At 40.9% G+C, this 26,941-nt stretch overlaps 1 protein-coding gene across 1 annotated transcript in view; it reads left to right on the forward strand.

Moving 5' to 3' along the window:
* cygb2 (cytoglobin 2) overlaps nucleotides 1-26,941 on the forward strand; it is a 52,883-nt gene that overhangs the window by 1,350 nt on the left and 24,592 nt on the right. The window contains exon 2 of the mRNA XM_016255732.1: nucleotides 18,463-18,694. Coding sequence (XP_016111218.1) covers nucleotides 18,463-18,694 — 232 coding nt within the window. The remainder of the gene's footprint in view (nucleotides 1-18,462; nucleotides 18,695-26,941) is intronic.

Genomic DNA, 26,941 nt, shown 5'->3' on the forward strand with positions numbered 1-26,941 from the left:
TGTGTGTGTGTGTGTGTGTGTGTGTGTGTGTGTCTTATCTGGGGATTTCAGTAACCAGTGTTGGCACTCTATAATGTCTCTCACTCTCCTTTTGGCCACATAGAAATTGTTTTCCTTGGTACCTTCGGTATGCATCATTCAGCTTTCTCTATGTTAACTTTATAAAAACTGTAGTCTATGAACTGTTCAAACATATGCACCAGATCAGATTTAAATGTTTACATTTTAACAACTATAATACAAGAAACATTTTAGATTACAATGAGAATGTTAACATCCTATTTTAAATTAAATACATTTATAATGACCATTTATGTACATGTAGCTGATTTTATTAATTTAACTCTCAATATTCATACTGTTCTGAGGCTGTACTCCTTCAGTCTCTCAAGACAATTCTTCTTGAAATCACTGAATTGGTGGCTATTTTAAAATTTCATGCATAATTGTGTAACAACATGTAGTTTTCACATACTTTTATTCACAATATTAAATGTACTTATTAATATTATGTACGTTATCATCATTTATGAACCTAAGTAAGGCAAAATACTGTCTTTAATGTGCTGCAGTGTACGGGATTATGTCCCAAAGACAAAACATTTTGTTTCTTGTTACGTGAATAGACTGTTGTTTGAAAATCTTGACATAAGGCCAAAACATTGTCTAACAATAATCTATGAACATCATCTCTGCAAAACAAAGTGATTAAACCATGAAGCATTTGACATATTGTTTAGTACTAGTCCATACCATAAATGACTTTATTTGGATTATTAATCAATAAGATATGTAAAACCTTTCAACACTGGTTAAAAAAAACATTTTATTCCTAATATGGATTATATTAACGAGCCTTTAGATAACCGTCCTTATAAATTAATTCAGATTCAGGAGGGAGAGTTACACAAGCACAAGCATAAGCATAAGATGTTATCCTCCAGCTGCACACTTAAGGGTTGTCAAGTATGCAAAGTGTTGCCTACTGCTCAAGGAGGAAGGCAGCAAAAACACTGGGTTTAACAGCTACAACTTTCTGTATTCTGACATGGTAGCACAGTGCTCATATCTTTCAGGCTAAATGTGCAGCTTGCATGAACCATGTTAAATCTCACTGAACAGTGCAGCATTTGTTATACTCTTGAGCACACTGCTGGGCTCAATGTCTTTCTAAGAGAACGAAGTGACAGCTGCGGAGGTTACGCATGGTCAGCTATGAGCTGTCACACATTTTCATCTCCAGTGATGGGATCCAGGATGCCCTTTAGTGTATTGACCAAAGGATAAAGCTAATAATGTGTCCTGTTTGTCTTAGTGGCATAAATGAGCATCAAGAGAAGTGAATCAAGGTCAACATGAAGTTAGCAGTATATTGTGGGACTCTGAGAAAAGGAATAGGTTAATAGATTTATTCACAGGAAAAACATCAGTTGTCAGCAGAAGGACTCATAATATCCTCATCAGTTAAACCAAGTTAAAATCACATCACATGCACAGTGATGCTATGCAGTGATGTGTGTTTATAGGTTCAAAATCTCCTGCAATCAGCATCAACTTTAAGAGAAAGCTAGAGGCGATGATCTTAAAACTGTAATTAAAACTGGTTACTAGGACAATCATGGGGAATACATACTGTAATTAATAGTGTTAATAACATATCCATCACACCAAGACTATGGTTTTCCCTAAACAGTAAGGAATAACATTAAATGTACACCACTATAATATTTTGTAGGATGTGCATTCATGCTTTCTCAGTACAACAAATAATTTCAAATCATTTACACAAACATAAAGCATTTTGAAGTATTGTTACCAATACCTGTTTCAACAGACTTGATCATTGATACATATTCAGTAGGGCTGGGTAAAAAATATTTTATATTATATCAATTTAATGAAATGATATCCCTGAATCGATTCTTAATGTGTGTGCTTTACTTCAGAGTATGTGAATATTATCTGTACTTTGCCTCTCGTCCTGAAGATGTCGCCATCATTCAAGTTGATCCACTTAAAACAAAACAAAACAAAACAAAACAAAACAAAACAACAACAAAAAAGGATCACGGCGGAAGGTCACGGTAGCCAATTGAAGTCAGCGCCATGTCACTATATCACCAGTGACTGGACTCTCAAACCCGGGCTGTCCACATCAGCCACACAGCAAGGAACATTGCAGCATTGTTGAATGAGGCCTTAACTGAGTGGAATATTACCCAGAAGAACCAGCTCTGGTTACCGACAATGTAGCAAATATGGTCCGTGCGGCAGAGCTAATAAATGCGCGTCACTTCGGTTGGAGCAAATGAAAACACCGAATGTAAGTTGTATCAGTGTAGAATGTGTTTTTTTGTTCATTTTGATTAGAACTTCCAAATGGCATTTTCTTTGTGACAATTTGTTATTAATATATTTTAAATTAGATTTTTTATTGTTTTATCTTTAAGCAGCAAGGAAGTAACGGTGCTTGTGGTAAAGTCACTGTGCCTGTTCAGTAGAACGAAAACTCCCTGGGTCCTCGTGATGATGTAGGAGATGCAGAAGCCCCCACAGTACCCAAGAAGCCAAAGACATCTGCACTGATGGATCTCCTTGGACCAGCTTATAAAGCAGCAGTCCCAGAATCAAAGAACACTGTGACTGAAATGGCAAAAGAGGAAGGGGCAAGGTATAGGGAAGCCATTCCTGACCTACTCTCTGAAAACCCACTAATCTGGTGGAAGTTGCATGCATAAGAGTATCCTCTTTAAGCACAACAAGCAAAGCGGTATCTCTGTGTGCCTGGAACCTGGTAATAAAAAAATGAGTAGGCTTTATTGAAGAACTGTTAGTTTTATGGACAGTTACTATGTTTTGTATACACAATGTCCAGACAAAGGCTTTATGGGCCTGTTTTGAATATGTTTTGAATTTTGAAATTTGTTTTATTTCTTAAACATGTTTCAAGTTGTTAATGAATTTCACTGTTGCACATTTACAATGTTTTTATATTTTTTACAGTAATGTGTTTGTGCTTTCTGTCACGAATTCGGTCCATGGACTTCCGTTTATTCACCACCAGAGGTCACCCTTTCCTTTACATTGACTCTCGCACAACACAAACTGTTGCATAGCAACCCGGACTACATATCCCATCATTCATTGCACGATTTGCACACTGCACTGATTGCACTCATTGCACACAACTGTTTCTTATCACCTCACTCACTATATAACACCCACTCAAACCACCATTCTCTGCTGAGTATTGTTTAGCCTGTACCCCTTTCAGAGTCTCCGTGTTTTCCTTGTTTTGCCTTGCCTGTTTTTGCGGTTTCTGATCTTTGCCTGTTTTGCTGGATTTCTCCCTCTCGTCTCGCCCCTGTGATTCTGTCTGCCGATCGGTGACCTACGCTAGCCCTAGGACTATTCTTGTGTTTTTGCCCGCCATATACCTGTTTGCCATTGTTTGACCCTGCCTGTTATACCATGTCTCTTTAATAAAAGCTTGCAGATGGATCCACACGTCTCACGTCTCGTCAGCCCCGTTACAGAATACTCAGCCCTACAAGGACTCAGCAGCTTTTCTGAGGAACATTGGCCAGGTATGGACACAGCAGGGATTTTGTTAGCCCTTAAACAGGGTCCACGATCCTTGGAGGACCATATCCGAGAGTTTTTAGCCATCGCTCACTATTCTGAGTTACCAGACTGTTTATTGATAGAGTTTTTCTGCGATGGCATAAATCAACCTCTTAGGGCTAAGCTTAGACGCGAGGGTCCACATTCATCACTCGCTCAGTTCATGGATTATGCTTTGTTGACTGTCGGATCTTTGTTTACTGTGGGTGTTGCTGAGGAAGAACGCGACACAATGTCTGTGACTGAAGTGGTGGCTGTACCAGAGCACGCTCACAAAATGGCAGCGTCAGCGGAGCCTGATCGCAAAATGGTGGCCACACTAGAGCACGCTCACAAGATGGCGGCGACAGCGGAGCACACTCACAAGATGGTGGACACAACAGCATCTAGTCAAGTCACGGTTGATCATCATGAGTCAGGTCAAGTAACAGTTTATTATCATGAGTCTAGTCAAGTCACAGCTGATCTTCATGAGTCAAGTCACAGTTGATCGTCATGAGTCCAGTCAAGTCTCAGCTGAGCTGCCAGAGCCTCGTTACGTCACAGCTGATCTTCTAGAGTCTCGCCATGTCTCAGCTGTTCGTCCAGAGTCTCGTCACGTCTCAACTGTTCGTCCAGAGTCACGTCACACCTCAGTTATTCATCCAGAATCACGTTGCATCACAGCTGATCATCCAGAGTCATGTCCTGTCTGTCACACCCAGATTCTCTGCCTGTCCTGAACTCTCTGCCTGTCCTGTTCCGGCCAAGGAGGCCGCCTATGAACTCTCTTCCTGTCCTGTTCCGGCCAAGGAGGCCGCCTATGAACTCTCTGTCTGTCCTGTTCCGGCCAAGGAGGAGTGTTTTTGCCCGCCATATACCTGTTTGCCATTGTTCGACCCTGCTGTTATACCACGTCTCTTTAATAAAAGCTTGCAGATGGATCCACACGTCTCACGTCTCGTCAGCCCCGTTACACTTACCCTGTGTGCATTGTATGTGCATGATTTATTTTTACAGTGTTTGCTTACTGTACTCAAAGTAAAAAGTAATTCATAATTCAACAATTTTGTGGGTTCTATTTGTAATATGAATGTGTATTTCATTAATATAGCTGCATAGGAGGGTTTCAGTTACCAGCATATATATTTAAATATGGATTCCATAATTCGTAATCCTCATTAAGGACTAGAGAGCTAGCTACTGTTCCATGACTCTATTTGTTGGGCAGCACCACTCACAACTCAATTCCCGTTTAGACCACCAACATCTCGCAACAAAATGAATCAGTCTTATTCATTTTCACACAATGGACACTAAACAATCTAAGAAACTGTTTTTACTGAAGATAGAACTGAAATATACATTCAGAGGATAAGTTATAGGACCATACCTCAGTGATTGAAATAAGTATGCTGTTACTGAGATTCCACAAGAACATCCCCGTTGCCTAGTTTCAGTGTCTTAAAATAACTTTCTATGTAAACAGTAGTTTTATGCTAAATGAAGACCTCTACTGGCTAAACGTTTTCTAAAAGTTATCAATCGTTGCAAATATGAACATTCCGTACTAATGTTTTTGTATGTTGCACCTAAATATCTAGTTTTGTGAAGTTTAAGCAAGTAGCATGAAGCAAGTTTAAAAATTCATTTGTGGTTTAACAGGATACTGTCAGACACAAAGCTGACAATTTTAACGCCTACTGTGGAACTGAAAACAGAAACAGAGCAGCAGTCATTTATGTCAGATTTGCACTCTGATTATTAGGGTTTGTTCATTATCAGTGCTGAGGCTCTTAAACCAGCAGAGCTGAAGCTCTGGTTGTGTTTGAACTCTCTGCTCTCTCAGTCTGTGCACCTGCCTCTCATTTTCCCTGCTGTGACTTAATGGCATCCTTCTCATCAGAGCTACTTCAGCTCTGCACTGCAGTCATACACCACACTGCCTTTCATTGCCTAAAATCTCTCTCTCTCTCTCTTAATTACTTCTTCCTAGTCTTCCAGTTTATCATTTTTCATAATTTGCGTTTATTGGCTTGTGTCTATGTAATTTATGCAGCTTGTGCTCTCTGGATTTCAAAGGCATAAATATTCTATTTCTACTCAGCTGCGAAGGTTACCCATGGGCAAAATGTTAACGAAGAGTGATGGGTTTGGTTATCATGGGCCTTAGAACATTTTTTGTGTCTTGCTGAGGGTAGTATGAATTTAAACATTCTATCACTACTACAAATACTAACAATGTATATTTATAATGTTCTACATATAATTAAAACACAAATGTAATACATAAAATAATTGTATTCCTTTAATATTTAAAGTTATTTGCCAGCTCACTGCACTGATTCACCAAATGTTTTCTGGAAATAACCCTTTGATTGTCACTACTCACACTCAGCTAACTTAGTTTGAATTTAACACTATCTATCCAGATTATTATGCGATGAACATAGACCATTATGCTGGGCCACAGATTCGGTGGATCTTCCAGGAAAATGGGGTCCCTGGCACCAGTGACTTCAGTAAGATCCTGTGGACTTCTTCCACATGTTAAGTCATCAGCTGGGTTACTTGTGGAAGGTATGTCTAGGTTTGTAGTAATTCCATGGGCAAGTGTGGATCATCCTAGTCCCCTTTCTTGTCCCATACTACAGTCACGGTCAAAAGTTTTGGCAGTGACAAATTTAGTGTTTTGCAAAGTTTGCTGCTTCAGTATTTGTAGATTATTTTTCCACATGTTTCTATGGTATACTGAAAAACAATGATAAGCATATCAAAAGCTTTAAAGACTTTTATTGGCAAAAAAATATGAGTCAATATTTAAAGTGTTGACCCTTGTTCTTCATAACCTCTGCAATACACTCTGGCATGCTGGATACTAGCTTTTGGGCCAAATCCTGACTGATGGCGATCCATTCTTGCCTTATTAGTTCTCGGAGTTGATCACAATTTGTGGGCTTCTGCTTGTCCACTCACCTTTTGAGGACTGACCACAGGTTCTCTATGGGATTGAGATCCGGGGAGTTGCCTGGCCACAGATCCAAAATTTCAATGTAATGATTTTTGAGCCACTTCTTTATCACTCTTGCTTTGTGACATGGTGCTCCATCATGCTGGAAAATGCACGGATCATCACCAAATTGCTCATGGATCGCTGGAAGAAGTCGCTCTTGCAGGACGTTTTGATACCATTCTTTATTCATGGCAGTGTTTTGGGGTAGAATTATGAGAGAGCCCACTCCCTTGGCTGAGAAGCAACCCCACACATGGATGGTGTCAGGATTCTTCACTGTTGGCACAACACAGGACTCATGGTAGCATTCACCTTTTCTTCTCCGAACAATCGATTTTCCAGATGTCCCAAACAGTCGGAAGGGAGCTTCATCAGAGAAAATAACTTTGCACCAGTCTTCTGCTGTGTGGCTTCTTTGCTCACCTTCTTGTTGCCAGGCCGGTGTCCACAAGTCTTGGCCTCACTGTGCGTGCAGATGCTCTCACACCAACCTGCTGCCACTCCTGAGCAAGCTCTGCACTGGTGGTGACATGATTCCGTAGCTGACTCCTCAGGGGGAGACGGTCCTGGCACTTGCTGGACACTCTGGGACGTCCTGAAGACTTCTTTACTGCAGTCAAACCTCTCTCCTTGAAGTTCTTGGTCCGGTAAATGGTACTTTCAGGTGCAATATTCTTTGTAGCAATTTCCTTGCATGTGAGGCCATTTTGATGCAAAGCGATGATGGCTGCTCATGTTTCTTTGGAGGTAACCATTGCTAACAAGAACACAATGACTGGAAGCGCTTCTTCCCTCCTTTTATAGCAATCAGTCTGCTCTTACAATCTTATTTGTATGATAGTGATTTCATCTGACTAGTACTCATTCACACTTTCACATGTGCTGCTGATATGATTAGTCAATTCATGTTAGCTGGTCTGGTAACACTTTAGAATAGGGAACACTTATTCACTATTAACTACGAATCTTCCCTCAATAAATTCCTAATTTGCTGCTTATTAATTGTTAGTAAGGTTTAGGTATTGAGTATGATTAGGGATGTGGAATAAGGTAATGTAGAATAAGGCATTAATATGTGCTTAATTAGTACTAAGAAATGGCTAATATTTTAGTAACATGCATGCTAATAAGCAATTTGGTGTCAGGATAAAAAAACTGTGCATTTTATTTATTTATTTATTTTTTTGTGAAAATTTCATTTTTTTGGCCAATGAAGCTTTTAGCAATTATTTAAAATGCATCTGATCACTCTACACTATCTTCTAGAAACAATGTGAAAGAACACCACAACAGTTTAAGCTGCAAACTTTGCTAAACACAAAATTCATGTCACTGCCAAAACTTTTGGTCACGACTGTACACAATGATTTTGCCTTGAATTGTGTAAGGAATGAGGTAACCTAACAGTGTCATGAGCCGGGTTTGATTCTTCCTCACATTTCCCTCTTTCCCCTCGTTACTGCTACTTAGGCTCAGCTGTCCGCTATTGCGTTCGGCACTCACGCTGATTGCCCCACACCTGTTCTCTCTTTAGCGTGATTTTCTTATTGTTGGCTCTCCTGCCCATTGAATGACACCAAGTGTCTGTGCATTCTGAGCTATCTGTCATTTTGTCAAGTCTTGTCTAGTCAAAGTCGTGCCTGGTGATTCTTTCCTGTTCTCTGCCCAGTCATCCTGCAGTACGTGTGTGTTGGTCCTGTCACTGAGAACGGAATCGAGTCTGCCGGCTGGGGACAGCACTCACATCTCTTCCCCTGTCCGCTGCCTGAACTGCTGTTGCTGCATCCAAGGGATATGCAGACATTCCTTTTCCTGAATTATAATCCAGCTCTGCACCCGCCAGATTCGGCCGGACCAGCAGACTGCCTACATTACCTTTTCTAATAAACTATCTGCTTTTACCTGCCTTCGCTCTTGAATCCTCATTATTCTCGTGACAAACAGGTTCTGAATTCTATATATGTTACACATAGTAACTTCAGTACGTTCCGCTGCACGATATTAGGAGATGGTGTTGGTACGATGATTCCAGAGGAGCCCCAGAGTGGATTCTTATATGTCTGTTGTACCTTGTGAAATCCAGAGTTCTGCACTGTCTCACATTGCCCTTTGGGACAGATGACTGAGTGCTGGACACTCCTTGGCTCAGCCTTCATTTGCCAGTAGGTTCCTGACAACTGGTCAACAACCGGTTTTGCCTCTTCTGTTGAAGTGAAGCTTTCTAGGCAATTTTCCACAGAACAATTTCAGGACAGATTGGCAGATATCACCCCCAGGCTATTATGAGGGCATGTTTCTGTAGTGCAAAAATTACGCAGCATTATGTGGTGCTGAAGGGGAGAACTCACTAGGTTGTTCTTGTATTTGGAGATCTCTTAAGAAGAAGCATATCAATCTGTTTTCTGTGAGCAATCTTACTTGGTAGAATATTTCCCTTGATGTCACTGCTGACAGCAGCTGAAAGCAGAGATGGCCCCAACACTGGTCCAGGGAGGAGAAGCTCATTCGGATTTTGTTCTTTTTGTTTCTCAATATTAGAGGAAGCAATTTAAAACTATCAGTTTTTTCCCATTGTGCTGCACCAAGTTATGTGGGATGTGCCAGGAGTAGGAAGGTCTGTTGCAGTTTCCTAACGCCATCTGCTCATTTCAGTTTTGAAAGTTCAGCAATATAAGCTTCTGCTTATTGTGGGTTTTTGGCCTGTCTCCTTTTAGTGGCTGTCAGCTGCAATAAGACTGCCTCTTTAGGTGCTCTGAGTTCAGCAATGTTCTTGACACACAAATGAGGAGTGCATATTGCTCAACACCATAAACTCAGCCCTTACTGTTTTGGTTTCCAGAAAAATCCCATTCCTGGTGTTGAGCAGAAAGGAGGTTGTTTCATGCAGCTTCATCTGGAGCAGACTTTGCACTCTCTGGACTCCCGAGACTGATGTTGTCCACGGCTATGAGTAGTCAGTTGCTGCACTGTCTGCAGCGCATTTTTAGGTTGCACTCTGTTGACATCTGAGCACCAAAGCAGCCAGACATAGGAAAAGTTTGGTAACACTTTCTATGAATCCCGTATTTATAATACATTATAAGGGTATTCTTAAGGCATTATAATGAATGCATAATGCATTATAAAATACCTTATAATATGTTGTATCATCTCATGAATATTCATATAATATGTTGTATCATCTCATGAATATTCATAAGAACAGTTTTAATATATTATAATATTTACTTATTTGTGGTTATATCTTTTAAGAGTATGATGATTTATAACACAATGAACACGCTGTATCCACTTTTACAATGGATTATATTTCTCATAGTTATAATGTATTATAAGTCTCATATCTTGCCATTTTTCTTATGCTACTTTACTTAAAGTAGTCAAAGACCACTTATAAGTAGTAATACTACTACTACTACTAATAATAATAATAATTAAAAAAAATTATCTCAAACAGCCATAAGATCAGATATCAGATCAGATGAATGTGTAATATGACACATTTGCTTTGAATAATTTTTATTGTAATATCAGTTTGATTATTTTGATGGTACCCTTTAAACAGCTGTTGATAAGTGACTCTGCAACTACATATCAACTAGCGGTTATTAGAGTATTAGTATGTCTGCTACTGTAAATATTTGCTAACACTTTATTTTGATGGTCAACCAACAGATAAACTGACTATAAGTGTTATAGGAGCCATGTAAATTTTCATATGTGATGTCATGTGACTGTGGGAAAATGTGGGAGTGTCATTAATTATTTGAGAGTTAAAACACCTGTTGTGAGTGGGGGTTGTCAGGGAAAGAAGGGGGTGAGTGCGGGAGCACGCATTTTTTTGTTGACCGAATATTCAAACTTTTGCATGGATAATCTGCCGATCCTTCAAGAAATGCATGCCTCAATGAACAAGTTGTCGGTGGACAAATGAATCTCAAGACGCAAATGTAAAGGATGATTGACGTGTCACAAGTTATTCCCTCACTCAGCTCCTGCGGCTTTAGTTAGTTTTTTGGCCGCTACATTTTAGTCAACAAAAAAAATAATGTTTTTGTTCGAGGATGAATGAGTCGCTCTGGAAGGAGGCCCGCACGCTTCGACGACTGGAAGCAAGAGCAGATTTGATTTGGCTGAGGATGGACCTACTCTCGCTCGTTCTAATGATATGGGGCTGTGCGGTCTGAACTTGAAGGCTTGATGCAAGGCATGATTGGTTTCAGAACGACATGATCGATGATTTTGGAGAATGTTCGCTGACATCAAACCGGTACGACCTTGGTGGTAATTTCTTTGCTTGTGTTTACGAATGATTTGAAATGGCTGGTGGTTTCTGTTTGTTTGCTGTTGACGTAGCGCTGTTGGTATTTTTAAGCTGTCGTTTGGGCTTTTTGTGAATCTGTTGAGGAGCGTCTTTGATGATGTGCTTTGTCAGGAAACGTGTTTGCTTGTTTTGGTTTGAGCTCGCGTGTTTTGAGTAGCGCTTGTGTTTTGAATTTAGATGCGCTGAGATGCGAATGCTGCAATCATGAGTGAACTTGAACCTGAACAGGACAAATGTAAAAGAAAAGTTCAGCTTACCGCAAAAGCCATGGCTAATAAGATTGAGCAACTTCAGAAAGAACGAAAAAGAAATGTGAATACAATTTCTGTCAGGACCACTATCGTCAAAATGATAGATACTTAGCATAAAGTTGTTCTATACCAGCCATCAAAGAACTCATGCAAGCAAATTGTTTCATCTGTGCGGTCTGAACTTGAAGGCTTGATGCAAGTTTTTGAAGAGAATCAAACTTCACGATTCTTTGATCCATTATTACCCAGTGAGGAGCAAACCAAACAGAATGAGTGGTTCTCGAGTGTATACAAGCACAGTGACACCTTTATAAAAGACACAAAGCAGTGGATAAATGCAATTGAAAGCTCAAGTGATAATGCTCAAGATCAACAGTCGGAATCAGCCGAGTGTCCTGTAGAGGGTTTGGGAGACCAGAATATGTCCAAAATTTCCATACATAACCAAGATGATATAAATCCAAGTGACAGCATTTCTAATGTTGGAAGTAAACGAAGCTCCACCTTAAGACGTTCAACAACATCATCAACCTCTTCAGCACGCATTAAGGCAGAGGCCGATATAGCAGCTTTGTTGGTACGTCAAAATCTAATGAAGGAAAAATATGCAATTGAAGAAAAAGAACAAAACCTAAGAAAACAGAAGGAGGAGTTTGGGTTGCGAATGGAAATTGCTACAACTATGGCAAAAGTGAAAGTGCTTAAGGACTCTAGCAGGCATTTTGTTAAAAGTGAAGTGACGCATCATTCTGATGGAATGAATTCTTATGTTGATAAAGGACAACAGATAACCAAGACCCTTAATGCTGACGCTAAAGCATTTACTCCCAGAACTGAAGCTCAACAAATGGTTTCTTCTAAGGATTACGGCAATACAGGTGCAAAGGCAAACAAGAAGAACATTTCCCAAACCATTTATTCCCAGACAATTTCAAACCCAAGTCAAATAAGTCAGCGTGGTAATGTGAACATAAGTGCCCCGTATGGAAGTGGCTCTAGTGCTGGTTCAGGAAATACTGATCAAATTCTCCATATTATGGATAAACAAAATGAAATTACATCTTTACTGATTCAACAACAGTGTCTGTCATCTTTGCCTAAAAGGAAAATTCAGGTGTTTGACGGAAACCCTCTGCAATACCATTCTTTTATTAAATCCTTTGAAAGTGCTGTGGAGAGTAAAACTGAAAGCCCAAGTGATCGCTTATACTTTCTTGAACAGTACACCAGGGGTCATCCAAGAGAGATTATAAAGAGTTGCCAACATATGCCAGCCGATCATGGGTATTTAAGGGCAAAAGCTTTACTACAAAAGCATTTTGGCGACCAGTCGTGAATCTACCTGAAATTGACTCTGATATTGAATTGCTTATAGGAATAAATGCCCCAAGGGTTATGGAGTGGAGTGAAGTGGTCCGTAGTGTCAATAACGGACCCTATGCAATTAAAACAAGGTTAGGATCGACTGTAAATGGCCCACTTAGAGGAGATGGTGGTGACCAGTCTGCTTCTAAGTTCCCTGATGTTACAGTTAACAGGATTTCAGTTTCAAACTTGGGAGAGCTTTGGCAACAACAATTTAAAGTTGATTTTCCTGAATGTAACAGAGAAGATCACAAGTTTATGGAGATGGTAACAGACTCATTAAAGCTGGTAGATGGTCATTATTATATTGGCTTGCCTTTGAGGAAGAAAGATGTCCGTATGCCAGACAACAAGATAATCGCAGAACAGCGTGCTCTGAATCTAAAGAAAAGATTGAAAAGGGATGTTTAATTTCATTCTGAATATTCTGTTTTCATGAAAGATCTTATCTCTAAAGGTTATGCAGAGAGAGTGCCAGCTGAAGACTTGGGACGTAGCGACGGTAAAGTATGGTGTATATACCCCATCACAGTGTTTACCACCCCCGCAAAAGAAAGCTCCAGGTTGTTTTTGATTGTGGAGCTACGTTCCATGGGAAGTCTTTGAATACCCAGTTATTACAGGGTCCAGATCTCACCAGTTCATTGATTGGAGTGATAACCAGATTTAGGAAGGAACTAATTCTGATCATGGCAGATATTGAAGTGACTTTATGTGCAAAAAGGATCTTACAAGATCTGTGCAGGAAGAAACTTGGCTGGGATGATATTATTCCTGCTTCAAATGCTCAGGAGTGGATCAACTGGTTGGATGGATTACGTGAGTTAGAAAGCTTTAAGATCGATAGATGTTTCAAACCTATGGGTTTTGGAGAGGTAAATATAGCACAGTTGCACCACTTTTCCGACGCAAGCAAATATAGATATGGAGTAGTTACTTATCTGCTTTTGCATGATGTTAACTCACAAGTGCATGTTGCTTTCATAATGGGGAAAGCCAGAGTAGCTCCCTTGAAGTCGGTGTCTATTCCTCGAATGGAACTTACTGCTGCAACGTTGGCAAGCCGAATGGATTCATTGTGGAGAAAATAACTCTGTATGTGCCTTCAAGACTCTGTTTTCTGGACCGACAGTACCTCTGTACTGAAATATATCAAAAACAAAGTTTCTAGGTATCGAATTTTCGTTGCCAACAGAATTTCAGAAATTCTTAAGGTGTCTCGATCATCACAATGGAGGTACGTGAGCACTGCAGTAAATCCAGCAGATATGGCTTCCAGAGGGCTGAGAGTGGAATCATTTTTGAAGAAACAAGAGTTGGGTGTTTGGACCACAGTTTCTTCTTTTGCCTGAAAAGGAGTGGCCAGTCAATCCTACTGACCTGGGAGAATGTTCACAAGATGATCCGGAGGTAAAAGGTGTCTTTGTCAATACTGTACAATTAAAAGGGGATATGAATGTTATGACACACTTTATCCAATATTTCTCCTCTTAGATCCGTTTAAAGAGGTCAGTAGCTTGGCTTTTCAGATTTATATACTTTATATAATTTATATACAGTATGTATATAGCACATCTGTACATACAATATACTGTCAACTGTAGTTTTGTCTTGTGTATTGTTTTTACGGTAACTTTATTTGAAGGATCAATTCTCGCTATTTAGTTGCTTATTAACATGCATATTGGCTGTTTATTACTACTTATAAAGCACATATTAATGCATTATTCTGCATGACCGTATTTTCGATACCTTAATCTACACCATACCTAAACTTAACAACTACCTCACTATTAACAAATTAGGAGTTTGTTCAGGGAAAACTCTTAGTTAATAGTGAATGTGTTCCCTATTCTAAAGTGTTACCGTTTTTACATATTTATTTAAAAAAAAGGGGAAAGCCCTTCACATTAGAGCAAGGCTCACAGGTTCGTTACGGCTGAGTCAGGTATCAGACGTGGGTTGAGTAAAATAAATTAACACTTTATTTGAAACAATAAAAATCCAACTTTAACCTACCAAACAACAAAAATAAAAACAAAGCAAAAGAAAGAGTCACACTAGCAACGCATAAACATTACCACTTCAGAATTGGGGCTGGCACCTCTAAGCAGGATGGAGACAACCATCATACGTGCACACACACACCACACCACGCCACACCTCACTGTGAGCACCGCATTCAGGCCAAAAACCCACCACCACAACACAGGAAAACGCCAATCCTCTGAAATTGGCCACCACAATTCTGAAAAAAAAACAAAGAAAAAAAATTAAACCAAACAAACACTTAATGGTCTTAAAAAAAACACCTTAACCAAACACATTACACAACAATTTTAACAAATAAAAGAGTTTGCCAGGCCAGTTCTGCCCATCCGATCAAGGCACTGCATCCGGACACCACAACAATAAGAATCCAACTTTAACCTACCAAACAACAAAAATAAAAACAAAGCAAAAGAAAGAGTCACACTAGCAACACATAAACATTACCACTTCAGAATTGGGGCTGACACCTCTAAGCAGGATGGAGACAACCATCATACGTGCACACACACACCACACCACGCCACACCTCACTGTGAGCACCGCATTCAGGCCAAAAACCCACCACCACAACACAGGAAAACACCAATCCTCTGAAATTGGCCACCACAATTCTGAAAAAAAAACAAAGAAAAAAAATTAAACCAAACAAACACTTAATGGTCTTAAAAAAACACCTTAACCAAACACATTACACAACAATTTTAACAAATAAAAGAGTTTGCCAGGCCAGTTCTGCCCATCCGATCAAGGCACTGCATCCGGACACCACAACAACCAATTTGCAGACTGTAGAAACATCTACAGAGTCTTACCACACAAGACCCTAATTCCACGGCCTAAACAAAGCCATAACGGCGTTAGCCCCACACGCCGGAGAGTCCGGCACTCTTACATCCCTGGTCCCCATAGTTCGTGGTAGGTGATGCACATTGGAATGTTGACCTGCCCCTACTCGCCCTGTTCGGCGTGGGACCACCACAGAAGAATTAGACAGTTCCAGGGAAGAGGACCTTAACCCAGGCAATAAACCTGCGCTGGCCTCTACTGTAGGTACTACCGCAGAATCGTCCGCAAGAGGAGCAGTAACAAGTACTGCCCCCGATGGAGGCATATTTACAGCGATCCCTTCGCAACCCATAGATGGAGCCTCAGACTCCACATTGGCCAGATCCCCATCTTCCAATTCTCCCTCGGCCTCCAAGGGTATCAGCGACTCAACCATACTGTCGGGGAGATCAGGCGATGCTACTTCCCCTTGGGCTCGAGGCTTTAATGCAGAACGATGGACATGCCGAACCTGACTCCGGTCACTTACCGGGGCTACTGTATACACTGAACTGCCAGTCAGCGGGGCTTTAACTACCTGATACACAGTGGAACTCCACAGATCATGGATCTTGTGGCGACCCCGTAGTCTCACAGGTAGACCAACTGGCCCTCACTCAATGGTAGTTCCTTCACCCGTTGATCGTGTCCTGCCTTACGACGGCTTGACACAACCTGCAGCTGTTCCCGAGCACCCTCAATGGCAACCTGTAGCAGTGCCTGATGCTCCACTATCCACCTGTGTACTCGACCCATGACCGGCTCTTGTATCTAGCCAAGCAAAAAATCTATAGGCAACCTTGGTTCTTTCCCAAACATTAAAAAGAAGGGAGACTCATCAGTGGCCTGGTGGGGAGTGGTATTATAGCAAAACAGCACCTGCGCTAGGCAAGATGCCCAGTCCCTCTTTCTCTCTTTGGGTAAGGTTCGCATCAAATTGTGTAAGGTTCAATTGAACCTTTCACACTGGCCATTACCAGCCGGATGGTATTGAGAGCTGCGAGACCTACCCACCTTGTAGAGACTGCACAGCTGCTGAATCAGGTTAGACTCAAAGCTGCGGCCCTGGTCGGAATGAATCCGCCCAGGGACCCCATATTTAAAAAAAACACTCCTACACCAAGACCTGAGCTACGGTTCCGGCCTGCTGATCCAGCGGGTGTTAAACGCTGTAAATGTAAACAGTTAGAGAAACACAGGCACTGTGCGACTACACAGAAGCTGCAACAACTAATAACGCTGATCTGCCGGTCCAATCCAACCTCCGAGTTGTACAATCCAGTCTCCCTCGATTCCCTGAAACAGGATAATAATCACGGTGACAAGGTATGATAATGTATCTCTATAGCGAAACGAATGCAGAAAACCGGAACAGCCAGCAGACAGGCTTCCACAAAGGTTTAGGCAAGACCCAAAGCCCACTGCAACATCCTGTACACGTTGGCCCACACCTGTATTGCGATTCACATGGCATGGCAACTGTTGCATATTAAATGCATCTCCATGGAAGCAGCCATGGCTGAAGGCGTTCCGAAAATCTCCTCAGTCCACCCTCGCAAAAGTTCACACGCCCCGCCGGAAGTAAGGTGACTCTCTTGCTGACACAGAAAAGACGCACACACATAGGGACACTACGGCCCCTTTTATATGCTACCAAATGAGTGTAATTAAAAAGACACTCCCTCTATTAATGAATTATGTCAGCGAGTACTGCTACATTTGGTAGTGCCTGGCAGAGTCATAGGGGACACAATACAGAGAGTTTACAGACTCTGTTAGGGCACCTCTGATCTATGAGATCACTGTGGCATAAAGTAGTAGTAGAACTGTGTTCCAACAATACTGACAGGAGCTACTGGGGTTGGGTGGTGCAGAGGGCTTAATTAGTTGTCTTCAGTCTGTTGCACCCTATGGGACATTAGATATGGAGCTGGTATAGGCCTGAAGCTCATTTAATCAGATTGTGCTTGCAGCTGGATGTTGCTGCTCTAACTGAATTTTTAGCTGCTTCACTTGTTGTTTTAGCTGAGAAAGATCCTGTCCTAAGCACCCTTTCATGTTGTAACATCTGCAGAGTACAGAGCAGGTTGTCATGAGCTTTGCTAATATCCTTATTCTCCCTCCTTAAAATGTCTAATCCTGAGTTGCACAGTTGCCTCATTCTCTGCATGGTGTGGAATCTTCCATACATTTGTAACAAATTTTAAATAATTTGCTAGCTCATGGCATTGACCCACCAAAGGATGTCCAGTTGGAGACTGCAAGAAACCTGTCAATTTCTGGGAATAACTCTAATATTGTACCATTCACACTCAACTAACTTAGTTTGTAGGTGTATTGATGTGTGTGTGTGTGTGTGTGTCCGCGCGTGTTTTTCTATCCCAGTGGGGACTGAAACCTGAATACATACTGACTCATGGGGACTCGTGTCACCTTGAGGACATACATTGAGGTCCCCATGGGAAAACAAGCTTATACATCCTACAGAATTACGTTTTTTGAAAATCTAAAGATGCTGAAAGTTTCCTGGGAGTGTTAAGTTTAGGTGTAGGGTTCGGGTAGGGCGACAGAAAATACAGTTTGTACAATAGAAAAACGATTATGCCTATGGAATGTCCCCATAAAACATTGAAACACAATGTGTGTGTGTGTGTGTGCAACACCACATCGAAGTTGCTGCTGAAATCTTTTGCATCTGTCTCCACATCCCGATGATCTTGCCTACAGTCTCTGTGAGTGTCGGGAATGGCTTGTGTGCTGATTTCTGGATGCTGATTGGTCAGAGCAGGATGCTATGTTTGTGGGTGTGCCTCATCAAATTAGGGAGAGATTTAGGAGAGCTAGGATAGTGTATCAGTAAACACTAGCCCTTTTACAGGCACAATATTAAAGCAATTATAATGCATTTAGTCTTTTATGAAAAGTATGTAAGCCACAGTTTCTAATACTGCTAGATAAGAAAACTCCACTGAAATGTTCACTAAATTCTGGTTGCAATATTAGCTGTTTTCTTTTTTTGTGTTCCTCAGATTCTTTGTGAACTTCCCCTCAGCAAAGCAGTACTTCAGTCAGTTCCAGGACATGGAAGATCCAGAGGAGATGGAGAAGAGCTCTCAGTTGAGAAAACATGCCCGCCGTATCATGAACGCCATCAACACAGTTGTCGAGAACCTTCATGACCCAGAGAAGGTTTCATCTGTTCTGGGGCTAGTGGGAAAAGCACATGCACTCAAATACAAAGTGGAGCCAATGTACTTCAAAGTAAGAAAGATAAGATTAAGATAAGGATTTTGCACACTGGCATAAAGTGTTAGGATTGCGGTAGCCAAATGATTAAAGATTTGGCATGCTAAAACGAGGTCAGAATTTTGTTTTAATAAATGATAGCTCATAAATTAAAAGAGTAAATACAATTCCCCTCATTCATCACTACTGAACAAGTCACTCCAACACTTTGTCCTGAGTTTCCTGTAAGTTGCTCTGGATACTGCATGTCTGCTAGTAGCCAAGATAGACCTGTAATTATTCTTTTCATGCCACCTTTTAAAATGAATTTATTTACTTATTTATTTATTTACTTACTTTTTCAACTACTCTATTGTTGTGAAAACATGAACAAGCATGTTTTCAATGTGCATTAATGTGATAAATTTTTCCAGGCTCCGGGGAATCTTGAATTCATATAGCAAATTAAATACAACTTCAGAACTGATGTCAAGTCAAGTCACCATTATTTATATAGCGTTTTATACAATACAGATTGTGTCAAAGTAGATTTACAGTGTTAAACAAGAAAAAGGTGTGTTGATAATACAAGAGAACAATAGAATCATTTTTTCATTGTTGATTCACAGATGTCATTGTACAGCTCAGTTCAGTTCTCTTCCAATAATGTCTGTGCAATCAAGTCAACAATATTGTCAGAAATTGTGTCCCCAACCAAGCAAGCCAAAGGCGACAGTGGCAAGCAACCAAAACTCCATTGGTGACAGAAATGGAGAAAATACCTTGGGAGACACCAGGCTCAGTCGGGGGGCCAGTTCTCCTCTGGCCAGATGAAACCAGCATGGTGTATTTAATTCCTGGCTGCAACACAAGATATATTGAGCAGAGGACTCGTCTGGTTCTCATGGTCTTGTGCCGATAGCTGACAAGGTCTTCGCTGGGGATCTGTCCCTAGGGCTTGTCTAGTTGACATGGTCTTCTCTGACATTCAGGGCTATAGAGATTGCCTCTAGGTGCTAATCCACGATCTAGCCTAGATACAGAATGGATCCAGATAACTGCAGTGACCATCTGATCTGGATATGGACTGGATCTGGGTGGCTACGTTGAGCTTGTAATAAGAATGAAAGAGACTAAAGTTAGCATAGATGCCATTCTTCTTACAATGTAGCAAGTACATTGGGTGTTATAGGAAGTGTTCCGGTTGACCTAATTAATACAGCCTAATAATCCTTCAAAGGATTTGAATTATAGAAATGTGATAGTGTGTTATGTTTTTGCAAGGTTAGAGAGATTTAAATTGACAGATTGTGTCTGCCTCCTGAGCAATGCTAGATAGATTGTTCCATAGTTTTGATTTTGATATTCTAGGTATAATCAAATGGCCAGAGTTTTGAGATTGTAGTTGTTGTGGTCTAAAGCATTTTCTAGATACAATTACATTCTTCCACTTAAGAGATGGTGGGTTTAGATCGGGACCCCAATGTCTAGCTTCATCTTGAAATCTGCAAATATAATAAATTGGCAATGAGGCAAAATTGCTGCAAATGTTGGCATCTTTTACACTATTTCTGAACTTTTTCTTAGCTGCTCTGGGTGACCTCGCGATTCCCATCAAAATGTGGGAAAGGATGCTGATACAGACATTTACTTAACTGATCTTTCAGTGTGGGATTGAATCTTTCGATTAAACCATCTCCCTCAGGATGATAAGGATAAGTCCTAGTATTGGTGACACCCAGCTTGGAACACAACTCCTTGATTAAATCTGCCTCAAACTGATGGCCTTGATCTGTATGAAGGCATTCAGCAACACTATGCTCTGCAACATACTGTTCAAAAATACATTGTGCAACCGTTACAGCTCTTTGGTCTTTCATAGGGTACAAATTCACATACTTTGTGAAATAGTCTTGGAGAACGAGGACATATTTATGGCCTGATGGTGACACAGGGAGCTCGGTAATGTCAGCTGCCACCTTTTCAAAAGGACGACTGGCATGAATAGTCTGCAGGGGAGCTACACGATGTGGGACTGGCATAGATCTTGACTGACATGGGACACACTGTTGACAGTAGTTCTCTATGTCTCTAGTCATGTATGGCCAGTAGAAATGCTCTCTAGCTCTTGCAAGTGTCTTTTTATGACCAAGGTGACCTACAGTGGAATGTCCATGTAAAAACTGTAACACCTGGGGGACCAAATTAAATACAACTTCAGAACTGATGTCAAGTCAAGTCACCATTATTTATATAGCGTTTTATACAATACAGATTGTGTCAAAGTAGATTTACAGTGTTAAACAAGAAAAAGGTGTGTTGATAATACAAGAGAACAATAGAATCATTTTTTCATTGTTGATTCACAGATGTCATTGTACAGCTCAGTTCAGTTCTCTTCCAATAATGTCTGTGCAATCAAGTCAACAATATTGTCAGAAATTGTGTCCCCAACCAAGCAAGCCAAAGGCGACAGTGGCAAGCAACCAAAACTCCATTGGTGACAGAAATGGAGAAAATACCTTGGGAGACACCAGGCTCAGTCGGGGGGCCAGTTCTCCTCTGGCCAGATGAAACCAGCATGGTGTATTTAATTCCTGGCTGCAACACAAGATATATTGAGCAGAGGACTCGTCTGGTTCTCATGGTCTTGTGCCGATAGCTGACAAGGTCTTCGCTGGGGATCTGTCCCTAGGGCTTGTCTAGTTGACATGGTCTTCTCTGACATTCAGGGCTATAGAGATTGCCTCTAGGTGCTAATCCACGATCTAGCCTAGATACAGAATGGATCCAGATAACTGCAGTGACCATCTGATCTGGATATGGACTGGATCTGGGTGGCTACGTTGAGCTTGTAATAAGAATGAAAGAGACTAAAGTTAGCATAGATGCCATTCTTCTTACAATGTAGCAAGTACATTGGGTGTTATAGGAAGTGTTCCGGTTGACCTAATTAATACAGCCTAATAATCCTTCAAAGGATTTGAATTATAGAAATGTGATAGTGTGTTATGTTTTTGCAAGGTTAGAGAGATTTAAATTGACAGATTGTGTCTGCCTCCTGAGCAATGCTAGATAGATTGTTCCATAGTTTTGATTTTGATATTCTAGGTATAATCAAATGGCCAGAGTTTTGAGATTGTAGTTGTTGTGGTCTAAAGCATTTTCTAGATACAATTACATTCTTCCACTTAAGAGATGGTGGGTTTAGATCGGGACCCCAATGTCTAGCTTCATCTTGAAATCTGCAAATATAATAAATTGGCAATGAGGCAAAATTGCTGCAAATGTTGGCATCTTTTACACTATTTCTGAACTTTTTCTTAGCTGCTCTGGGTGACCTCGCGATTCCCATCAAAATGTGGGAAAGGATGCTGATACAGACATTTACTTAACTGATCTTTCAGTGTGGGATTGAATCTTTCGATTAAACCATCTCCCTCAGGATGATAAGGATAAGTCCTAGTATTGGTGACACCCAGCTTGGAACACAACTCCTTGATTAAATCTGCCTCAAACTGATGGCCTTGATCTGTATGAAGGCATTCAGGAACACTATGCTCTGTGACATACTGTTCAAAAATACATTGTGCAACCGTTACAGCTCTTTGGTCTCTCATAGGGTGCAAATTCACATACTTGGTAAAATAGTCTTGGAGAACAAGGACATATTTATGGCCTCATGGTGACACAGGAAGCTCGGTAATGTCAACTGCCACCTTTTCAAAAGGACAACTGGCATGAATAGTCTGCAGGGGAGCTACATGATGTGGGACTGGCATAGATCTAGACTGGCATGGGACACACTATTGGCAGTTGTTCTTTGTCTCTAGCCATGTATGGCCAGTAGAAATGCTCTCTGGCTCTTGCAAGTGCCTTTTTATGACCAAGGTGACCTACAATGGAATGTCCATGTAAAAACTGTTACACCTGGGGAACAGCTTTGCTGGGAATGACTACATGAAGAGTAGGTGACTCTTTTGGTTTGTTACAGGCAAAACGGTAGATTTTCCCATCCTGCAAATGCAGTCTATTAAATTGTCTCCAGTACACTTTGAGCTCTGCTGAACCTTTCTTTAGAACCCAAGCTGGAGGTCTCCTTCCGTCTTCCAAACACTCACTCACTGTCCTCAGTGTGACATCGTCTTTTTAAAACTGTGCAATATTGACTGCCAAAGTCTGAGAAAGGTCTATGACAGAATGAGCAGTAAGAGGGGCTGTGACTAAAGGATTTTCTGGCTTGCCTGGCATTGAGGGATAACGTAGGCTGAGGAGTGGTATCACTTTGAGTTGGGCGTCTAGATAGTGAGTCTGCATTTGTGTGCCTTGCACCATTCCTGTGATTGATGACCCAATTGTACACATCAAGCTCCAATGCCCAACATGCCCTACGTCCTGTTGGATCTCGATTGATAGGCATTTTCTTTAAACCTAACAAGGGGTGATGATCTGTAACAATCACAAAAGGGCACCCTTGCAAGGAGTGTGAAAAATGTCTAACGGACCAAACAATAGCCTACCATTCTCTGTCAAAGGTGGACCAGAGGTGGCCCTGTTGCACTTAGCACATGACTGGCATAGGCTACCACCTTTTCAACACCCTGTTTGTTTTTGCACAACAACAGAGCCAATTTCATGGTGAGATGCATCCGTAGCATGCATCCGTAGCATGTCGAAAATACTGAAAAGTGCCATTTCTCACTCCATGCGAATTTGGCATGTTTCTTCGTCAGGCTGTGTAAAGGGGCTGCCTTTTCCGCAAAGTCTTTGATAGAACAGCGATAATAAGAACACTGGCCCACAAAAGCTCTAACCTCTGTAGGTGTAGTTGGACCAGGCTAGTTCAACACTTTCTCAGTCACTCAGATTTGAGGATAGAGTTTGAGGCCAGCTTGCCTTAATCTACCAAACACTTCAGAGAGAGATCATGAATGTAGTCTTTAAAGGTCTTACTGAAGACTATTATGTCATCAAAATATACTAGAGTCTTGGACCAATGGAAAAGTTGGGGGGGGGGGCATTAATAAGGCCCATTGGCATGACCTTAAAATGATAGAGGGAATCACCTGTAGTAAAGGCAGTTTTCTCCTTGCTAGCATCATCCATTTGAATCTGCCAGTAGCCACTTGACAAATCTAGAGTGCTCAACAAGGTGGCTCCAGAAAGGGCGTCCAAACTGTAATCCACACGTGGAAGTGGGTGTGCATCTTTGATAGTAATCAAGTTCAAATGTCTATAATCGATACAAAATCTGTAAGATCCATCCTTCTTACGGACAAGTATCACTGGCGAGGCCCATGGGCTATGACTAGGCTCAATTAAGTCAGCATCAAGAAGTTTGTGTTCTTGGTTATGGATTTCCTTTAGTAGGACAGGAGATGTGCAGTATGCTCTCTGACGCACAGGGGACGTAGAGGATGTGTGTATGCTATACTTAATTAAATCAGTTCTACCTAGATCGGTAGGGGTAGTGCTAAAGTCATTACAGTTCTCTCATAGGAGGGAGTTAACTACTTCTACCTCATTGGGAGTACGATTATCAGTACCCATGTGAACATCAGGTATTTGGCATGAAGGGGTTACCTGAGCCACAAGACTATCCACAGGCCTATAGAAATCAGAAGGCATGGTACGCACAGTGTATAATTGAGCTAAATGGGTATGTTTGGGCAGCTCAATGTCTTGGTGTGTAGGATTAAGTAGATGAACTACAGTACAGTGAGCCCATTAAAAAATTATAGAAGCTACTGTATGAGCAACAGCTAAATATTTGTCAACTGTCACATTCGGTTCTAGAATACCTTGAAAACCATGGAGCTGACTTGTTTCTGAGGCACATGCTACTGAGGCAGGAACAACAATCTCTGTCAAGGGCAGTGTAACGAATCAGCTCATGTGAAATATGAATAACTAACCATAACTAGTTATAATTAACTATTCATATTTTAGATCCGCTGTAGATATTTAGCTGACCTCTCAGGGTCAACTGTCTTGTCAATTCTAAGAACGTTAATTTCCACCCAAGACGTAATGTGAGAGGTAATGAGCCTAAAATGTCTTATGTTGTCCAATCAGTGTGTGTGCCACCTGGAACCTTTTCAGTAAGGGGCAATGTTTCAGTGCAGGGATGCGCTGACGTAGGGCTTCACTAATGAGCGACAAACCAGCACCAATGTCAAGGAAAACACTGACTTCTTGGTCCTCGATGAGTCCTTTTATGTATGGTGTCCAGGCTGTGTAGTCCACAGATGTCACTGTGTTGTTGCTAAGGGCCACTGACAGTTGAACTGAAGATTGGCCCTAATCTCCAGCTACCATTTTTTTTTCCTGACCGTTGATGTTCGGTGAAGTGTACCTATGATACTGCTCACCCCTCTGTCAATCTCGGTTCCCGCCTGGGCTGCTGTCATCCTTTGATTGACGCATGTAGTTGAGTTGAGAAGTCACTGAGACATCAAATGCAGCTGAGGGCTAAAGCTCAGGAGACTTGGATGAGATTCTCATATATCTCTCATTTTAGTATCAACAGCATTTCAGATGTTTCTCCTAAAATTCCTTAGGAGAAATGGAAGTAGACACAAATGAGACATGAGAAATATTTGAGAAAAAAAATAGTCAAAACAGAGAATGTGGTTGAAGAAACATAGAATATCTCTTTATTGTCTTGCTGTAATCTCTATCAAGACTCCAATATAGGAATATTTTATTGCTCAGTAGTTGCTCTTTCTAACCTCAGGAAACTTAGTTGTGATTCTCATGTATTTCTCATTTTAGTCTCGACAGTGTCTCAGATGTTTCTCCTTTTTCGGCTGCATCTTTAACTTCCCTTGCAGATCCACATTTAGTCGATTCAGGAAATCCACTGGGGATGATGTAATCTCAGGATAGTCATTGTTTCTCTGAGAGGAACAGCGTCCCTGCATTCAAAACCTAAAAAAAAAAAAAAAAAAGACAGTGCCCCATAGGAAAGAAAAATCAAAAGTGAGATCTCTAACATCTCAAATATTTCTCCTAGACAAAAATTAGGTTACTTTAAGATCGAATGGAGATTTTTGCTTGAGTCTCCTGCTTCTCAAACTTGTCTCCTGAGACAAAAACTCCATCACTCTCACAATGGTCTTCTTTAAAGCTTTAGAAGAGATCTCAACAACTTTACACACTGTGTTCAGATATTTCTCCTTAGCTAGAGACTCTGGATTGCTCACATTTGTCTCCTCAAAAGTTTAGTTATAGTGATGTCAACAACATCACACACTGTGCTTAGATTTTTCTCTTTAGCTAAATAATCTGGGGGTCTCATATTTGTCTCCTGTAATGCTTTAGAAGAGATCTCAACTTTACAAGGTGTACATCAAGTCAAGTACTTGAAAGGCAATAAATAAAGGGGAGGGGGGTCATAAATTCTGAATTTCACTTCTGAAATTTAGAGGAGCTCTCGAGTCTTTAGTGCAGTGGTTCTCAACCTTTTTTTCCACCGGGCCGCACGCATATCATTTACATATTAGGTCAGCAATACAAACCAACCTGATTTATAATATTATAGCCTAAATATTATGATATCTAATCGATTACATTCATTGAAATAAATAAATAATTCTACTCCCCATAAATAACACCCAATTTTGTGAACTTCGGCTCGAAAGGAGTAACAGCACAATCATAGGCGGAGTTTCACTTTTTTGCACCCACTGACAGATGAGCCACGAGCACTTTTTTATATGTTCTACATTTCATGTATTTATGTAACACATATTCTACATAAACTTATTTAGAATGAACAATAACTGCTGTACAAAGAGTAAATATTCTACATAAACTTATTTAGAATGAACAATAACTGCTGTACAAAGAGTAAAAAAAAGAAAGAAAGAAAAAAACATACCTAATGCAGAAAAGCCGCCTCTTTTTCCGAATTGTGCAGATGAGCACTATCTTTCTTTCATCTCTTCTGATACATTTTCAGTCAAATCGTTTTCTGTGTGCTAGATCAGAGCTAGAACCCTGCATGTCAGCCCAGGCCGGAAGGGCCCCGACTTTTTTACGCCCCTCGGGCCGGGCTTCGGGACAATTTTAACGTCATAGTTCAGACGCGGGCCGGGCCTCGGACCTGTTTTAGGCTTCTCCTTATTTTTATATTTTGGACATCCATCAATTAGTGATGAAAAAAGATTGCTGCGCTGGTGGAAACAACACGAGACCGTGCGACCGAGACTGTCAAGAGCGGCTCAACGATGTTTAATGTCCAGCAGCAGCATGTATGGTGCGTGCCGTCAGCGCAGCTGA

The sequence above is a fragment of the Sinocyclocheilus grahami genome, unplaced genomic scaffold (assembly GCF_001515645.1).
Source record: "Sinocyclocheilus grahami isolate Dianchi unplaced genomic scaffold, SAMN03320097.WGS_v1.1 scaffold1364.1, whole genome shotgun sequence".
In the NCBI taxonomy this organism is placed as follows: domain Eukaryota; kingdom Metazoa; phylum Chordata; class Actinopteri; order Cypriniformes; family Cyprinidae; genus Sinocyclocheilus; species Sinocyclocheilus grahami.